The sequence below is a fragment of the Oncorhynchus tshawytscha genome, linkage group LG19 (assembly GCF_018296145.1).
Source record: "Oncorhynchus tshawytscha isolate Ot180627B linkage group LG19, Otsh_v2.0, whole genome shotgun sequence".
Taxonomy (NCBI): Eukaryota; Metazoa; Chordata; class Actinopteri; order Salmoniformes; family Salmonidae; genus Oncorhynchus; species Oncorhynchus tshawytscha.
In genome coordinates, this window is record NC_056447.1 from 58,855,292 (window position 1) to 58,869,275 (window position 13,984).

At 40.4% G+C, this 13,984-nt stretch overlaps 1 protein-coding gene across 1 annotated transcript; it reads left to right on the forward strand.

Annotated features, from left to right (window-relative positions):
• Positions 1 to 1,369: 1,369 nt before the first annotated feature.
• LOC112219171 (snRNA-activating protein complex subunit 5) lies at positions 1,370 to 13,574 on the forward strand. Its single transcript, XM_024380373.2, has 4 exons — positions 1,370 to 1,711; positions 5,576 to 5,670; positions 13,015 to 13,092; positions 13,189 to 13,574. The coding sequence occupies exons 1-4, from the start codon at positions 1,576 to 1,578 to the stop codon at positions 13,339 to 13,341; spliced, it is 462 nt and encodes a 153-aa protein (XP_024236141.2). The 5' UTR covers positions 1,370 to 1,575; the 3' UTR covers positions 13,342 to 13,574.
• The last annotated feature ends 410 nt before the right edge of the window (positions 13,575 to 13,984 follow it).

The window sequence follows — 13,984 nt, forward strand, 5'->3', positions numbered from 1 at the left end:
CATCAAAACTATGAAATAACACATATAGAATCATGTAGTAACCAAAATAGTGTGAAACAAATCAAAATATATTTTAGATTTGAGATTCTTCAAATTAGCCACCCTTTGCCTTGCTGACAGCTTTGCACACTCTTGGCATTCTCTCAACCCCGTTCATGCGGTAGTCACCTGGAATTCATTTAAATTAATAGGTGTGCCTTTTTAAAAGTTAATTTGGGGAATTTCTTTCCTTCTTAATACGTTTGAGCCAATCAGTTGAGTAGTGACAAGGTAGGGGTGGTATACAGAAGACAGCCTTATTTGTAAAAGCCCAAGTCCATATTATGGCAAGAACAGCTCAAATAAGCAAAGATTTAAAAAATATATATATATATTTTTAAATCTTTGCTTATTATGTATATATATATATATATATATATAATACATGCTTCACAGAGTTCAAGTAACAGACACATCTCAACATCAACTGTTCAGATGAGACTGCGTGAATCAGGCCTTCATGGTTGAATTGCTGCAAAGAAACCACTACTAAATGACACCAATAAGAAGAGACTTGCTTGTGCCAAGAAACACGAGCAATATACATTAGACAGGTGGGAATCTGTCCTTTGGTCTGATGAGTCCAAACTTGAGATTTTTGGTCCCAACCGCCATGTCTTTGTGAGACGCAGAGTAGATGAACGGATGATCTCTGCATGTCTGGTTCCAACTGTGAAGCATGGAGGAGGTGTGATGGTGTGGGGGTGCTTTGCTGTTGACACTGTCAGTGATTTATTTTGAATTCAAGGCAAACTTAACCAGCATGGTTACCACAGCATTCTGCAGCAATACGCCATCCCATCTGGTTTGTGCTTAGTGGGACTATCATTTGTTTTTCAACAAGACTATGACCCAACACACCTCAAGGCTGTGTAAGGGCTATTTGACCAATAAGGATCCACAATCACCTGACCTCAACCCAATTGAGATGGTTTGGCCGAAGAGTGAAGGAAAAGCAGCTCAACAAAAAAAAAGTGCTCAACATATATGGCAACTCCTTCAAGACTGCTGGAAAAGCATTCCAGGTGACAGGTGAAGCTGGTTGAGAGAATGCCAAGTGTGCAAATCTGTCATCAAGGCAAACGGTGGCCACTTTGAAGAGTCTAAAAATAAAATAAACGTTGATATGTTTAACACTTTTTTGGTTACTACATGATTCCATATGTGTTATGTCATAGTTGTGTTGTCTTCACTGGGTAAAAAGAAAGGAAAAGGCTGGAATGAGTATGTGTGTGCAAACCTTTGACTTGTACTGTATTTTCAATCACAAGAAGGGTCTAAATGTAATGAAGTCGGAGACCACAAGGTGTCACCAAAGGATCACGTCAAGCTGTTATGGACTGCAACTAGAACCGGAAATGTCTGGAAGCAACCCACGTGAATGAATGAATGACGGAGGCTACAACAACATTAGATAATATTGCTAACCAGTTTAATGCACAAAGCCTAGTTTCATCCCAAACATTACGAGTAGCAGTTTAAAACCAACAGTATGGTACAGTACAACGTTATAACGTAACATGAGGTAGCTTGCTTATGTTAGCTGGCTGGCTAGCCATCACCATTCAACCAAAGCCTGCACCAACTTGGAATGTGCACGTAGCTAGCCTGCAAGTAGCCTTGGATTTGTTTCTGCTACAAATAGGAGATACACAAACGGGCGTTTGTAACGGTAAAGCACTTGTTGTGAACTATTTACAATACCATTGTGCATGATTTTACAAACCCGATATTGTTGTTGGTAGCATATTAGCTAGCTTCAGATAAGGTTAGTTTTCCTGATTGAATCAACTGCAGACGGGATGGTTATTTTTCACATGTTCTAGAATGTTCCAAAATGTTGAAAAATGGAAACAAAGTTACATGAGAACATTTATTTATTTTACCTTTATTTAACCAGGTAGGCAAGTTGAGAACAAGTTCTCATTTACAATTGCGACCTGGCCAAGATAAAGCAAAGCAGTTCGACAGATATAACGACACAGAGTTACACATGGAGTAAAACAAACATACAGTCAATAATACAGTATAAACAAGTCTATATACAATGTGAGCAAATGAGGTGAGAAGGGAGGTAAAGGCAAAAAAGGCCATGGTGGCAAAGTAAATACAATATAGCAAGTAAAACACTGGAATGGTAGTTTTGCAATGGAAGAATGTGCAAAGTAGAAATAAAAATAATGCGGTGCAAAGGAGCAAAATAAATAAATTAAATACAGTTGTGAAAGAGGTAGTTGTTTGGGCTAAATTATAGGTGGGCTATGTACAGGTGCAGTAATCTGTGAGCTGCTCTGACAGTTGGTGCTTAAAGCTAGTGAGGGAGATAAGTGTTTCCAGTTTCAGAGATTTTTGTAGTTCGTTCCAGTCATTGGCAGCAGAGAACTGGAAGGAGAGGCGGCCAAAGAAAGAATAGGTTTTGGGGGTGACTAGAGTAGACTAGAGAGATATACCTGCTGGAGCGTGTGCTACAGGTGGGAGATGCTATGGTGACCAGCGAGCTGAGATAAGGGGGGACTTTACCTAGCAGGGTCTTGTAGATGACATGGAGCCAGTGGGTTTGGCGACGAGTATGAAGCGAGGGCCAGCCAACGAGAGCGTACAGGTCGCAATGGTGGGTAGTATATGGGGCTTTGGTGACAAAACGGATTGCACTGTGATAGACTGCATCCAATTTGTTGAGTAGAGTATCGGAGGCTATTTTGTAAATGACATCGCCAAAGTCGAGGATTGGTAGGATGGTCAGTTTTACAAGGGTATGTTTGGCAGCATGAGTGAAGGATGCTTTGTTTCGAAATAGGTCTAGGAGGTCTAACTCTAAATAGGAGTTTACGGTCTAACCAGACACCTAAGTAACCTCTCTTTCGTATCGTCTGAGATCCCCAAAGATTGGAAAGCTGCCGCGGTCATCCCCTCTTGAAAGGGAGTGACATGCTAGACCCTAACTGTTTACAGGCCTGTATCCATCCTGCCCTGCCTTTCTAAAATCTTCGAAAGCCAAGTTAACAAACAGATCACCGACCATTTTGAATCCCACCGTACCTTCTCCACTATACAATCTGGTTTCAGAGCTGATCATGGGTGCACCTCAGCCATGCTCAAGGTCCTTAACGATATCATAACCGCCATCGATAAAAGACATTACTGTGCAGCCGTCTTCATCGACCTGGCCAAGGCTTTTGACTCTGTCAATCACCGCATTCTTATCGGCAGACTCAACAGCCTTGCCTTCTCAAACGACTGCATCGCCTGATTCACCAACTACTTCTCAGACAGAGTTCAGGGTGTCAAATCGTAGGGCCTGTTGTCCGGACCTCTGGCAGTCTCTATGGGAGTGCCACAGGGTTAAATTCTCGGGCCGACTCTTTTCTCTGTATATATCAATGATGTCGCTCTTGCTGCTGGTGATTCACTGATCCACCTCTACACAGACGACACCATTCTGTATACTTCTGGCCCTTCTTTGGGCACTGTGCTAACAAGCCTCCAAATGAGCTTCAATGCCATATAACACTCCTTCAGAGGCCTCCAACTGCTTTTAAATGCAAGTAAAACTAAGTGCATGCTCTTCAACCGATTTCTGCCCGCACCCTCCCGCCAGACTAGCATCACTACTCTGGACAGTTCTGACTTAGAATATGTGGACAACTATAAATACCTAGGTGTCTGTTTAGACTGTAAACTCTCCTTCCAGACTCATATTAAGCATCTCCAATCCAAAATGTAATCTAGAATCGGCTTCCTATTTCGCAAACAAAGCATCCTTCACTCATGCTGCCAAACACCCTCGTAAAACGGACTATCCTACCGATCCTTGACTTTGGCGAAGTCATTTACAAAATAGCCTCCAACACTCGGCAAATTGGATGCAGTCTATCACAGTGCCATCCGTTTTGTCACCAAAGCCCCATATACTACCCACCACTGCAACCTGTATGCTCTCGTTGGCTAGCCCTCACTACATATTCGTCGCCAAACCCACTGGCTCTAGGTCATCTATAAGTCTATGCTAGGTAAAGCGCCACCTTACCTCAGCTCACTGGTCACCATAGCAACACCCACCCGTAGCTTGCACTCCAGTAGGTATATTTCACTGGTCATCCCCAAAGCCAACACCTCCTTTGGCCGCCTTTCCATCCAGTTCTCTGCTGCCAATGACTGGAACAAATTGCAAAAATCACTGAAGCTGGAGTCTTATATCTCCCTCACTAACTTTAAGCATCAGCTGTCAGAGCAGCTCACAGATCACTGTACCTGTACACAGCCCATCTGTAAATAGCCCATCCAGCTACCTCATCCCCATATTATTACTTACCCTCTTGCTCTTTTGCACCCCAGTATCTCTACTTGCACATCATCATCTGCACATCTATCACTCCAGTATTAATGCTAAATTGTAATTATTTTTTGCCTCTATGGCCTATTTATTGCCTTTACCTCCCTACTCTTCTACATTTGCACACAATGTACATAGATTTTTATTTTGTGTTATTGACTGTACGTTTGTTTATTCCATGTGTGACTCTGTGTTGTTGTTTGTGTCACACTGCTTTGCTTTATCTTGACGAGGTTGCAGTTGTAAATGAGAACTTGTTCTCAACTGGCCTACCTGGTTAAATAAATTAAAAGGTGACTTTTATCAATATATTCGGCTTTGGAAGCATAAACACTTTATTTTTCACATCGGCAAGAAATAATTTTCTAAAAACAAAAGGTTAAATTGATACACACTTTTTTATAGGTTTAGGTTTCCCACGCGGTCGGCTGCAATTTATCTCCATCTCTTCATTCAAAGACTCAATCATGGACACTTACTAACAGTTGTGGCTGCTTCACGTGATGTATTGTTGTCTCTACCTTCTTGCCCTTTGTGCTTTTGTCTGTGCCCAATGTTTGTACCATGTTGTACTGCTGCCATGTTGTGTTGCTACCATGTTGTGTTGTTGTTTTAGGTCTTTCTTTATGTAGTGTTGTGGTGTCTCTCTTGTCATGTGTGTTTTTGTCCTATATTTCTAATCCCAGCGCCCGTCCCCGCAGCAGGCCTTTTGGTAGGCCGTCATTGTATATATGAATTTGTTCTTAACTGACTTGCCTAGTTAAATAAAGGTTTTAAAAAATCTCTCTGTCATATATATATATATATATATATATAAAATATATATAAAAATGTATATTCAACCGGTGTATTTAGCATTTCTGAAATTATTTTGATGTGATATGAAAGTCTCTCCCTCTCAGTATATAGATAAACAATAAGGCCCAAGGGGGAGTGGTATATGGCTAATATATCATGGCTAAGGACTTTTTTACGCACGACACAATGTGGAGTCCCTGGATAGAGCCCTTAGCTGTGGTATATTGGCCATATACCACAAACCCCGGAGGTGCCTTATTGCTATTATAAACTGGTTACCAACTTAATTAGAGCAGTAAAAATATGTTTTGTCATACCTGTGGTATACGATATACCACGGCTGTCAGCCAATCAGTATTCAGGGCTGGAACCACCCAGTTTATAATAATGGTTTAACTCCACCAGGCACCATGTTGAGTCGTCTACAGGAGCTGAAGAAGGAGGAGGAGACTCTCCTGAAGATTAAAGTTATGCTGCAGGACCAACTCAACAGACTCAAGGTACGTCTACAGTCTACACTCCTGAATAGATTAGCCTCTGCAGTGGAAGCTTTTATACATCCAATCAATCACGTTAGATCAGCAATTACTCCAAGGAGGGGAGGGAAGGCCACTGTCTGGTCCAACGCAGGGCCACTGTCTGGTCCAACGCAGGGCCACTGTCTGGTCCAACGCAGGGCCACTGTCTGGTCCAACGCAGGGCCACTGTCTGGTCCAACGCAGGGCCACTGTCTGGTCCAACGCAGGGCCACTGCCTGGTCCAACGCAGGGCCACTGCCTGGTCCAACGCAGGGCCACTGGGCCAAGGGCCACTGCCTGGCAGGGCCACTGCCTGGTCCAACGCAGGGCCAATGCCTGGTCCAACGCAGGGCCACTGCCTGGTCCAACGCAGGGCCACTGCCTGGTCCAACGCAGGGCCTCTGTCTGGTCCAACGCAGGGCCACTGTCTGGTTCAACATCCATAATATGTGGATTGTAATAGTAAAAGGATTGTTGTTGGAGGCAGATGGTTGATGTCACCCGTAATAGGATTGTTGTTAGAGGCTGATGGTTGATGTCACCTACACTGAACAAAAATATAAACACAACATGCAACAATTTACTCAGTTACAGTTCATATAAGGAAATCAGTCAATTTAAATCAATTAATTAGGCCCTAATCTATGGATTTCACATGACTGTGAATACAGATATGCATCTGTTGGTCACAGATACCTTAAAATAAAAGGTAGGGATGTGGATCAGAAAACCAGTCAGTATCTGGTGTGACCACCATTTACCTCATGCAGTGTGACACATCTCCTTCACATAGGAGTTGATCAGGCTGTTGATTGTGGCCTGTGGAATGTTGTCCCACTCCTCTTCAATGGCTGTGTGAAGTTGATGGATATTGGTGGGAACATGCTGTCATACACGTCGATCCAGAGCATCCCAAACATGATCAATGGGTGACATGTCTGGTGAGTATGCAGGTCATGGAAGAACTGGGACATTTTCAGCTTCCAGGAATTGTGTCCAGATCCTTGCGACATGGGGCCATGCTTTATCATGCTGAAACATGAGGTGATGGCAGCGGTTGAATGGCACGACAATGGGACTCAGGATCTCGTCACGGTATCTCTGTCCATTCAAATTGCCATTGATAAAATGCAATTGTGTTCGTTGTCTGTAGCTTATGCCTGCCCATACCATAACCCCACCTCCACCGTGCAGCACTCTGTTCACAATGTTGGCATCAGCAAACTGCTTGCCAACACGACTTCATTCACGACGTCTGCCATCTGCCCGGTACAGTTGAAACCGGGATTGATCCATGAAGAGCACACTTCTCCAGCGTGCCAGTGGCCATCAAAGGTCAACATTTACCCACTGAAGTCAGTTACGACGCTGAACTGCAGTCAAGTCAAGACCCAGGTGAGGACGAAGAGCACACAGATGAGCTTCCCTGAGACGGTTTATGACAGTTTGTGCTGAAAATCTTTGGTTGTGCAGTTTCATCAGCTGTCCGGGTGGATGGTCTCAGACGATCCTGCAGGTGTAGAAGTCGGATGTGGAGATCCTGGGCTGGCGTGGTTACACATGGTCTGAGGTTGTGAGGCCTGTTGGACGTACTGCCAAATTCTCAAAAACGATGTAGGAGGTGACTTATGGTAAAGAAATCAACATTTAATCTGGCAACAGCTCTGGTGGACATTCCTGCAGTCAGTATGACAATTGCACGCTCCCTCTAAACATGAGACATTGTGTTGTGTGACAAAACTGCACATTGAGTGGCCTTTTATTGTCCTCGGCACAATCAATTGGGGCAGCAGGTAGCCTAGTGGTTAGAGCGTTGGGCCAGTAACCAAAAGGTTGCTGGATCGACTCCCCGAGCTGACAAGGTAAAAATCTGTCGTTCTTCCCCGAAAAAGGCAGTTCCCCGGTGAGTCGTCATTGTAAATAAGAATTTGTTCCTAACCGACTTGCCGAGTTAAATAATGGTTGAATTAAAATAAAACATAAATAGAAGGTGCACCTGTGTAATGATCATGCTGTTTAATCAGCTTCTTGATTGGCCACACCTGTCAGGATTATCTTGGCAAAGGAGAAATGCTCACTAACAGAGATGTAAGCTAATTTATGTACAACATTTGAGAGATAAGCTTTTTGTGCGTATGGAACATTTCTGGGATATTTTATTTCAGCTCATGAAACATGGGAACAATACTTTACATGTTGTGTTAATATTGTTGTTTAGTATAGTAGGGTTAGTATGTCATATATACTGTTTAGTATAGTAGGGTTAGTATGTCATATATACTGTTTAGTATAGTAGGGTTAGTATGTCATATACTGTTTAGTATAGTAGGGTTAGCATGTAGTATACATTGTTGTTCAGTATAGTAGGGTTAGTATGTCATATATACTGTTTAGTATAGTAGGGTTAGCATGTAGTATACATTGTTGTTCAGTATAGTAGGGTTAGTATGTAGTATATATTGTTGTTCGGTATAGTAGGGTTAGTATGTAGTATATATTGTATAGTAGGGTTAGTATGTAGTATATATTGTATAGTAGGGTTAGTATGTAGTATATATTGTTGTTCAGTATAGTAGGGTTAGTATGTAGTATATATTGTTGTTCAGTATAGTAGGGTTAGTATGTAGTATATATTGTTGTTCAGTGTAGTAGGGTTAGTATGTAGTATATATTGTTGTTCAGTGTAGTAGGGTTAGTATGTAGTATATATTGTTGTTCAGTGTAGTAGGGTTAGTATGTAGTATATATTGTTGTTCAGTGTAGTAGGGTTAATATGTAGTATATATTTATATTGTTGTTCAGTGTAGTAGGGTTAATATGTAGGATATACAGTTGAAGTCGGAAGTTTACATACACTTAGGTTGGAGTTATTTAAACTCGTTGTTCAACCACTCCACAAATCTCTAGTTAACAAACTATAGTTTTGGCAAGTCGGTTAGGACATCTACATCTAATTTTTCTAACAATTGTTTACAGACAGATTATTTCACTTATAATTCACTGTATCACAATTCCAGTGGGTCAGAAGTTTACATACACTAAGTTGACTATGCCTTTAAACAGCTTGGAAAATTCCAGAGAATGATATCATGGCTTTAGAAGCTTCTGATTGGCTAAATTACATCATTTGAGTCAATTGGAGGTGTACCTGTGGATGTATTTCAAGGACTACCTTCAAACTCAGTGCCTCTTTGCTTGACATCATGGGAAAATCAAAAGAAATCAGCCAAGACCTCAGAAAATAAATTCTAGACCTCTACAAGTCTGATTCATCCTTGGGAGCAATTTCCAAATGCCTGAAGGTACCACGTTCATCTGTACAAACAATAGTACACAAGTATAAACACCATGGGACCATGCAGCCATCATCCCGCTCAGGAAGGAGACGCTTTCTGTCTCCTAGAGATGAACGTACTTTGGTGTGAAAAGTGCAAATCAATTCCAGAACAACAGCAAAGGACCTTGTGAAGATGCTGGAGGAAACCGGTACAAAAGTATCGATATCGACAGTAAAACGAGTTCTATATCGACATAACCCGAAAGGCCGCTCAGCAAGGAAGAAGCCACTGCTCCAAAACCGCCATAAAAATCCAGACTATGGTTTGCAACTGCACATGGGGACAAAGATCGTACTTTTTGGAGAAATGTCCTCTGGTCTGATGAAACAAAAATAGAACTGTTTTCCATATTGGCCATCATTATGTTTGGAGGGAAAAGGGGGAGGCTTGCAAGCCGAAGAACACCATCCCAACCGTGAAGCATGGGGGTGGCAGCATCATGTTGTAGGGGTGCTTTGCTGCAGGAGGGACTGGTGCACTTCACAAAATAGATGGCATCATGAGGAGGGAAAGTTATGTGGATATATTGAAGCAACATCTCAAGACATCAGTCAGGAAGTTAAAGGTTAAAATGGGTCTTCCAAATGGACAATGACCCCAAGCATACTTCCAAAATTGTGGAAAAATGGCTTAAGAGCCACAAAGTCAAGGTATTGGAGTGGCCATCACAAAGCCCTGACGTCAATCCTATAGAAAATGTGTGGGCAGAACTGAAAAGCATGTGCGAGCAAGGAGGCCTACAAACCTGACTCAGTTACACCAGCTCTGTCAGGAGGAATGGGGAATGGGCCAAAATTCACCCAACTTATTGTGGGAAGCTTGTGGAAGGCGCACCGAAACGTTTGACCCAAGTTAAACAATTTAAAGGCAATGCTACCAAATACTAATTGAGTGTATGTAAACTTCTGACCCACTGGGAATGTGATTAAAGAAATAAAAGCTGAAATAAATCTCTCTCTACTATTATTCTGACATGTCACATTCTTAAAATAAAGTGGTGATCCTAACTGACCTAAGACAGGGAATTTTTACTAGGATTAAATGTCAGGAATTGTGAAAAAAATTGGTTTAGGTGTATGTAAACTTCCCACTTCAACTGTAGTGTTCAGTGTATTAATGTGGTCTGTTCAGTGTATTAGGGTTAGTATAGTGTTCAGTGTATTAATGTGGTCTGAACAGTGAATTCATGTGGTCTGTTCTGTGTATTAGGTTTAGTATATAATGTTCAGTGTATTAGGGTTAATATATAGTGTTCACTGTATTAGGGTTAGTATATAGTGTTCAGTGTATTAATGTGGTCTGTTCTGTGTATTAGGGTTAGTATATAGTGTTCAGTGTATTAGGGTTAGTACATAGTGTTCAGTGTATTAATGTGGTCTGTTCAGTGTATTAATGTGGTCTGAACAGTGAATTCATGTGGTCTGTTCTGTGTATTAGGGTTAGTATATGTTCAGTGTATTAGGGTTTGTATATAGTGTTCAGTGTATTAGGGTTAATATATAGTGTTCACTGTATTAGGGTTAGTATATAATGTTCAGTGTATTAGGGTTAGTATATAATGTTCAGTGTATTAGGGTTTGTATATAGTGTTCAGTGTATTAGGGTTAATATATAGTGTTCACTGTATTAGGGTTAATATATAGTGTTCACTGTATTAGGGTTAGTATATAATGTTCAGTGTATTAGGGTTAGTATATAATGTTCAGTGTATTAGGGTTTGTATATAGTGTTCAGTGTATTAGGGTTAATATATAGTGTTCACTGTATTAGGGTTAGTATATAATGTTCAGTGTATTAGGGTTTGTATATAGTGTTCACTGTATTAGGGTTAATATATAGTGTTCACTGTATTAGGGTTAGTATGTAGTGTTCAGTGTATTAATGTGGTCTGTTCTGTGTATTAGGGTTAGTAAATAGTGTTCAGTGTATTAATGTGGTCTGAACAGTGAATTCATGTGGTCTGTTCTGTGTATTAGGGTTAGTAAATAGTGTTCAGTGTATTAATGTGGTCTGAACAGTGTATTAATGTGGTCTGTTCAGTGTATTAGGGTTAGTATGTAGTGTTCAGTGTATTAATGTGGTCTGTTCAGTGTATTAGGGTTAGTATATAGTGTTCAGTGTATTAGGGTTAGTATATAATGTTCAGTGTATTAGGGTTAGTATATAGTGTTCAGTGTATTAGGGTTAATATATAGTGTTCACTGTATTAGGGTTAGTATGTAGTGTTCACTGTATTAGGGTTAGTATATAGTGTTCAGTGTATTAATGTGGTCTGTTCTGTGTATTAGGGTTAGTATATAGTGTTTAGTGTATTAGGGTTAATATATAGTGTTCACTGTATTAGGGTTAGTATATAATGTTCAGTGTATTAATGTGGTCTGTTCTGTGTATTAGGGTTAGTATATAGTGTTTAGTGTATTAGGGTTAGTATATAGTGTTCAGTGTATTAGGGTTAGTATATAGTGTTTAGTGTATTAGGGTTAATATATAGTGTTCACTGTATTAGGGTTAGTATATAGTGTTCAGTGTATTAGGGTTTGTATATAGTGTTTAGTGTATTAGGGTTAGTATATAGTGTTCACTGTATTAGGGTTAGTATATAGTGTTCACTGTATTAGGGTTAGTATATAGTGTTCAGTGTATTAGGGTTAATATATAGTGTTCACTGTATTAGGGTTAATATATAGTGTTCACTGTATTAGGGTTAGTATATAATGTTCAGTGTATTAATGTGGTCTGAACAGTGTATTAATGTGGTCTGTTCAGTGTATTAGGGTTAATATATAGTGTTCACTGTATTAGGTTAGTATATAGTGTTCACTGTATTAGGGTTAGTATATAGTGTTCAGTGTATTAGGGTTAATATATAGTGTTCACTGTATTAGGGTTAATATATAGTGTTCACTGTATTAGGGTTAGTATATAGTGTTCACTGTATTAGGGTTAGTATATAGTGTTCAGTGTATTAGGGTTAGTATATAGTGTTTAGTGTATTAGGGTTAATATATAGTGTTCACTGTATTAGGGTTAGTATATAGTGTTCACTGTATTAGGGTTAGTATGTAGTGTTCACTGTATTAGGGTTAGTATATAATGTTCAGTGTATTAGGGTTAGTATATAGTGTTCAGTGTATTAGGGTTAATATATAGTGTTCACTGTATTAGGGTTAGTATGTAGTGTTCACTGTATTAGGGTTAGTATGTAGTGTTCACTGTATTAGGGTTAGTATATAGTGTTCAGTGTATTAATGTGGTCTGTTCTGTGTATTAGGGTTAGTATATAGTGTTCACTGTATTAGGGTTAGTATGTAGTGTTTAGTGTATTAGGGTTAGTATATAGTGTTCACTGTATTAGGGTTAGTATATAGTGTTCAGTGTATTAGGGTTAGTATATAGTGTTCACTGTATTAGGTTAGTATATAGTGTTCACTGTATTAGGGTTAGTATATAGTGTTCAGTGTATTAGGGTTAGTATATAGTGTTCACTGTATTAGGGTTAGTATATAGTGTTCACTGTATTAGGGTTAGTATATAGTGTTCACTGTATTAGGGTTAGTATATAGTGTTCAGTGAATTCATGTGGTCTGAACAGTGTATTAATGTGGTCTGTTCTGTGTATTAGGGTTAGTATATAGTGTTTAGTGTATTAGGGTTAATATATAGTGTTCACTGTATTAGGGTTAGTATATAGTGTTCACTGTATTAGGGTTAATATATAGTGTTCACTGTATTAGGGTTAGTATATAGTGTTCACTGTATTAGGGTTAGTATATAGTGTTTAGTGTATTAGGGTTAGTATATAGTGTTTAGTGTATTAGGGTTAATATATAGTGTTCACTGTATTAGGGTTAGTATATAGTGTTCAGTGTATTAGGGTTTGTATATAGTGTTTAGTGTATTAGGGTTAGTATATAGTGTTCACTGTATTAGGGTTAGTATATAGTGTTCAGTGAATTCATGTGGTCTGAACAGTGTATTAATGTTTTAGTTTGAAGAAGGGGCCCTGAAGTGTATCATCAACGCTCAGACAGAGGAGGGTCCTTCACAACCTGCCAGTCCTCCTGAGGTACTGCACACACACACACACACACACACACACACACACACACACACACACACGTCTCACCCCCTTCATCTAATAACCTGACTGTGTTCCCTGCAGGTTCTGAACCTGGATGATAAAGTAGTGATCAACCAGACCAGGCTGCTGCTGAGTGGTCCTGAAGACTACCACATGGAGGAGGAGGAGGAAGAGGATGTAGATGACAATGAGCTTGAAGCAGTGCCTGAGGAGGAGGAGGAAGATTATTATTGAGTTTATATTAGCACTGAGTGGGCCTGTCCCAAATGGGACCCTATTCCCTATATAGAGCACTATGGGCCCCTGGTCACTATATAGGGAATAAGGAACCCATAGGCCTCTAGACATACACACTGAATGTACAAAACATTAAGAACACCTGCTCTTTCCATGACAGACTGACCAGGTGAAAGTTATGATCCCTTATTGATGTCACCTGTTAAATCCACTTCATTCAGTGTAGATGAAGGGGAGGAGACGGGTTAAAGAAGGATTCTTCAGCCTTGAGGCATGGATTGTGTATTTGTGCCATTCAGAGGGTGAATGGGCAAGACAAGATATTTCAGTGCCTTTGAACGGGATATGGTAGTAGGTGCCAGGTGCACCGGTTTGTGTCAAGGACGGCAGCGCTGCTGGGTTTTTCACACTCAACAGTTTCCTGTGTGTATCAAGAATGGTCCACCACACAAAGGACCTCCAGCCATCTTGACACAGCTGTGGGAAGCATTGGAGTCAACATGGGCCAGCATCCTTGTGGAATGCTTTCGACACCTTGTAGAGTCCAGGCCCCAACGAATTAAGGTTGTTCTGAGATCAAAAGGGGTCGCACCTCAATATTCGGAAGGTGTTCCTAATGTTTTGTTCACTGTGTATACAG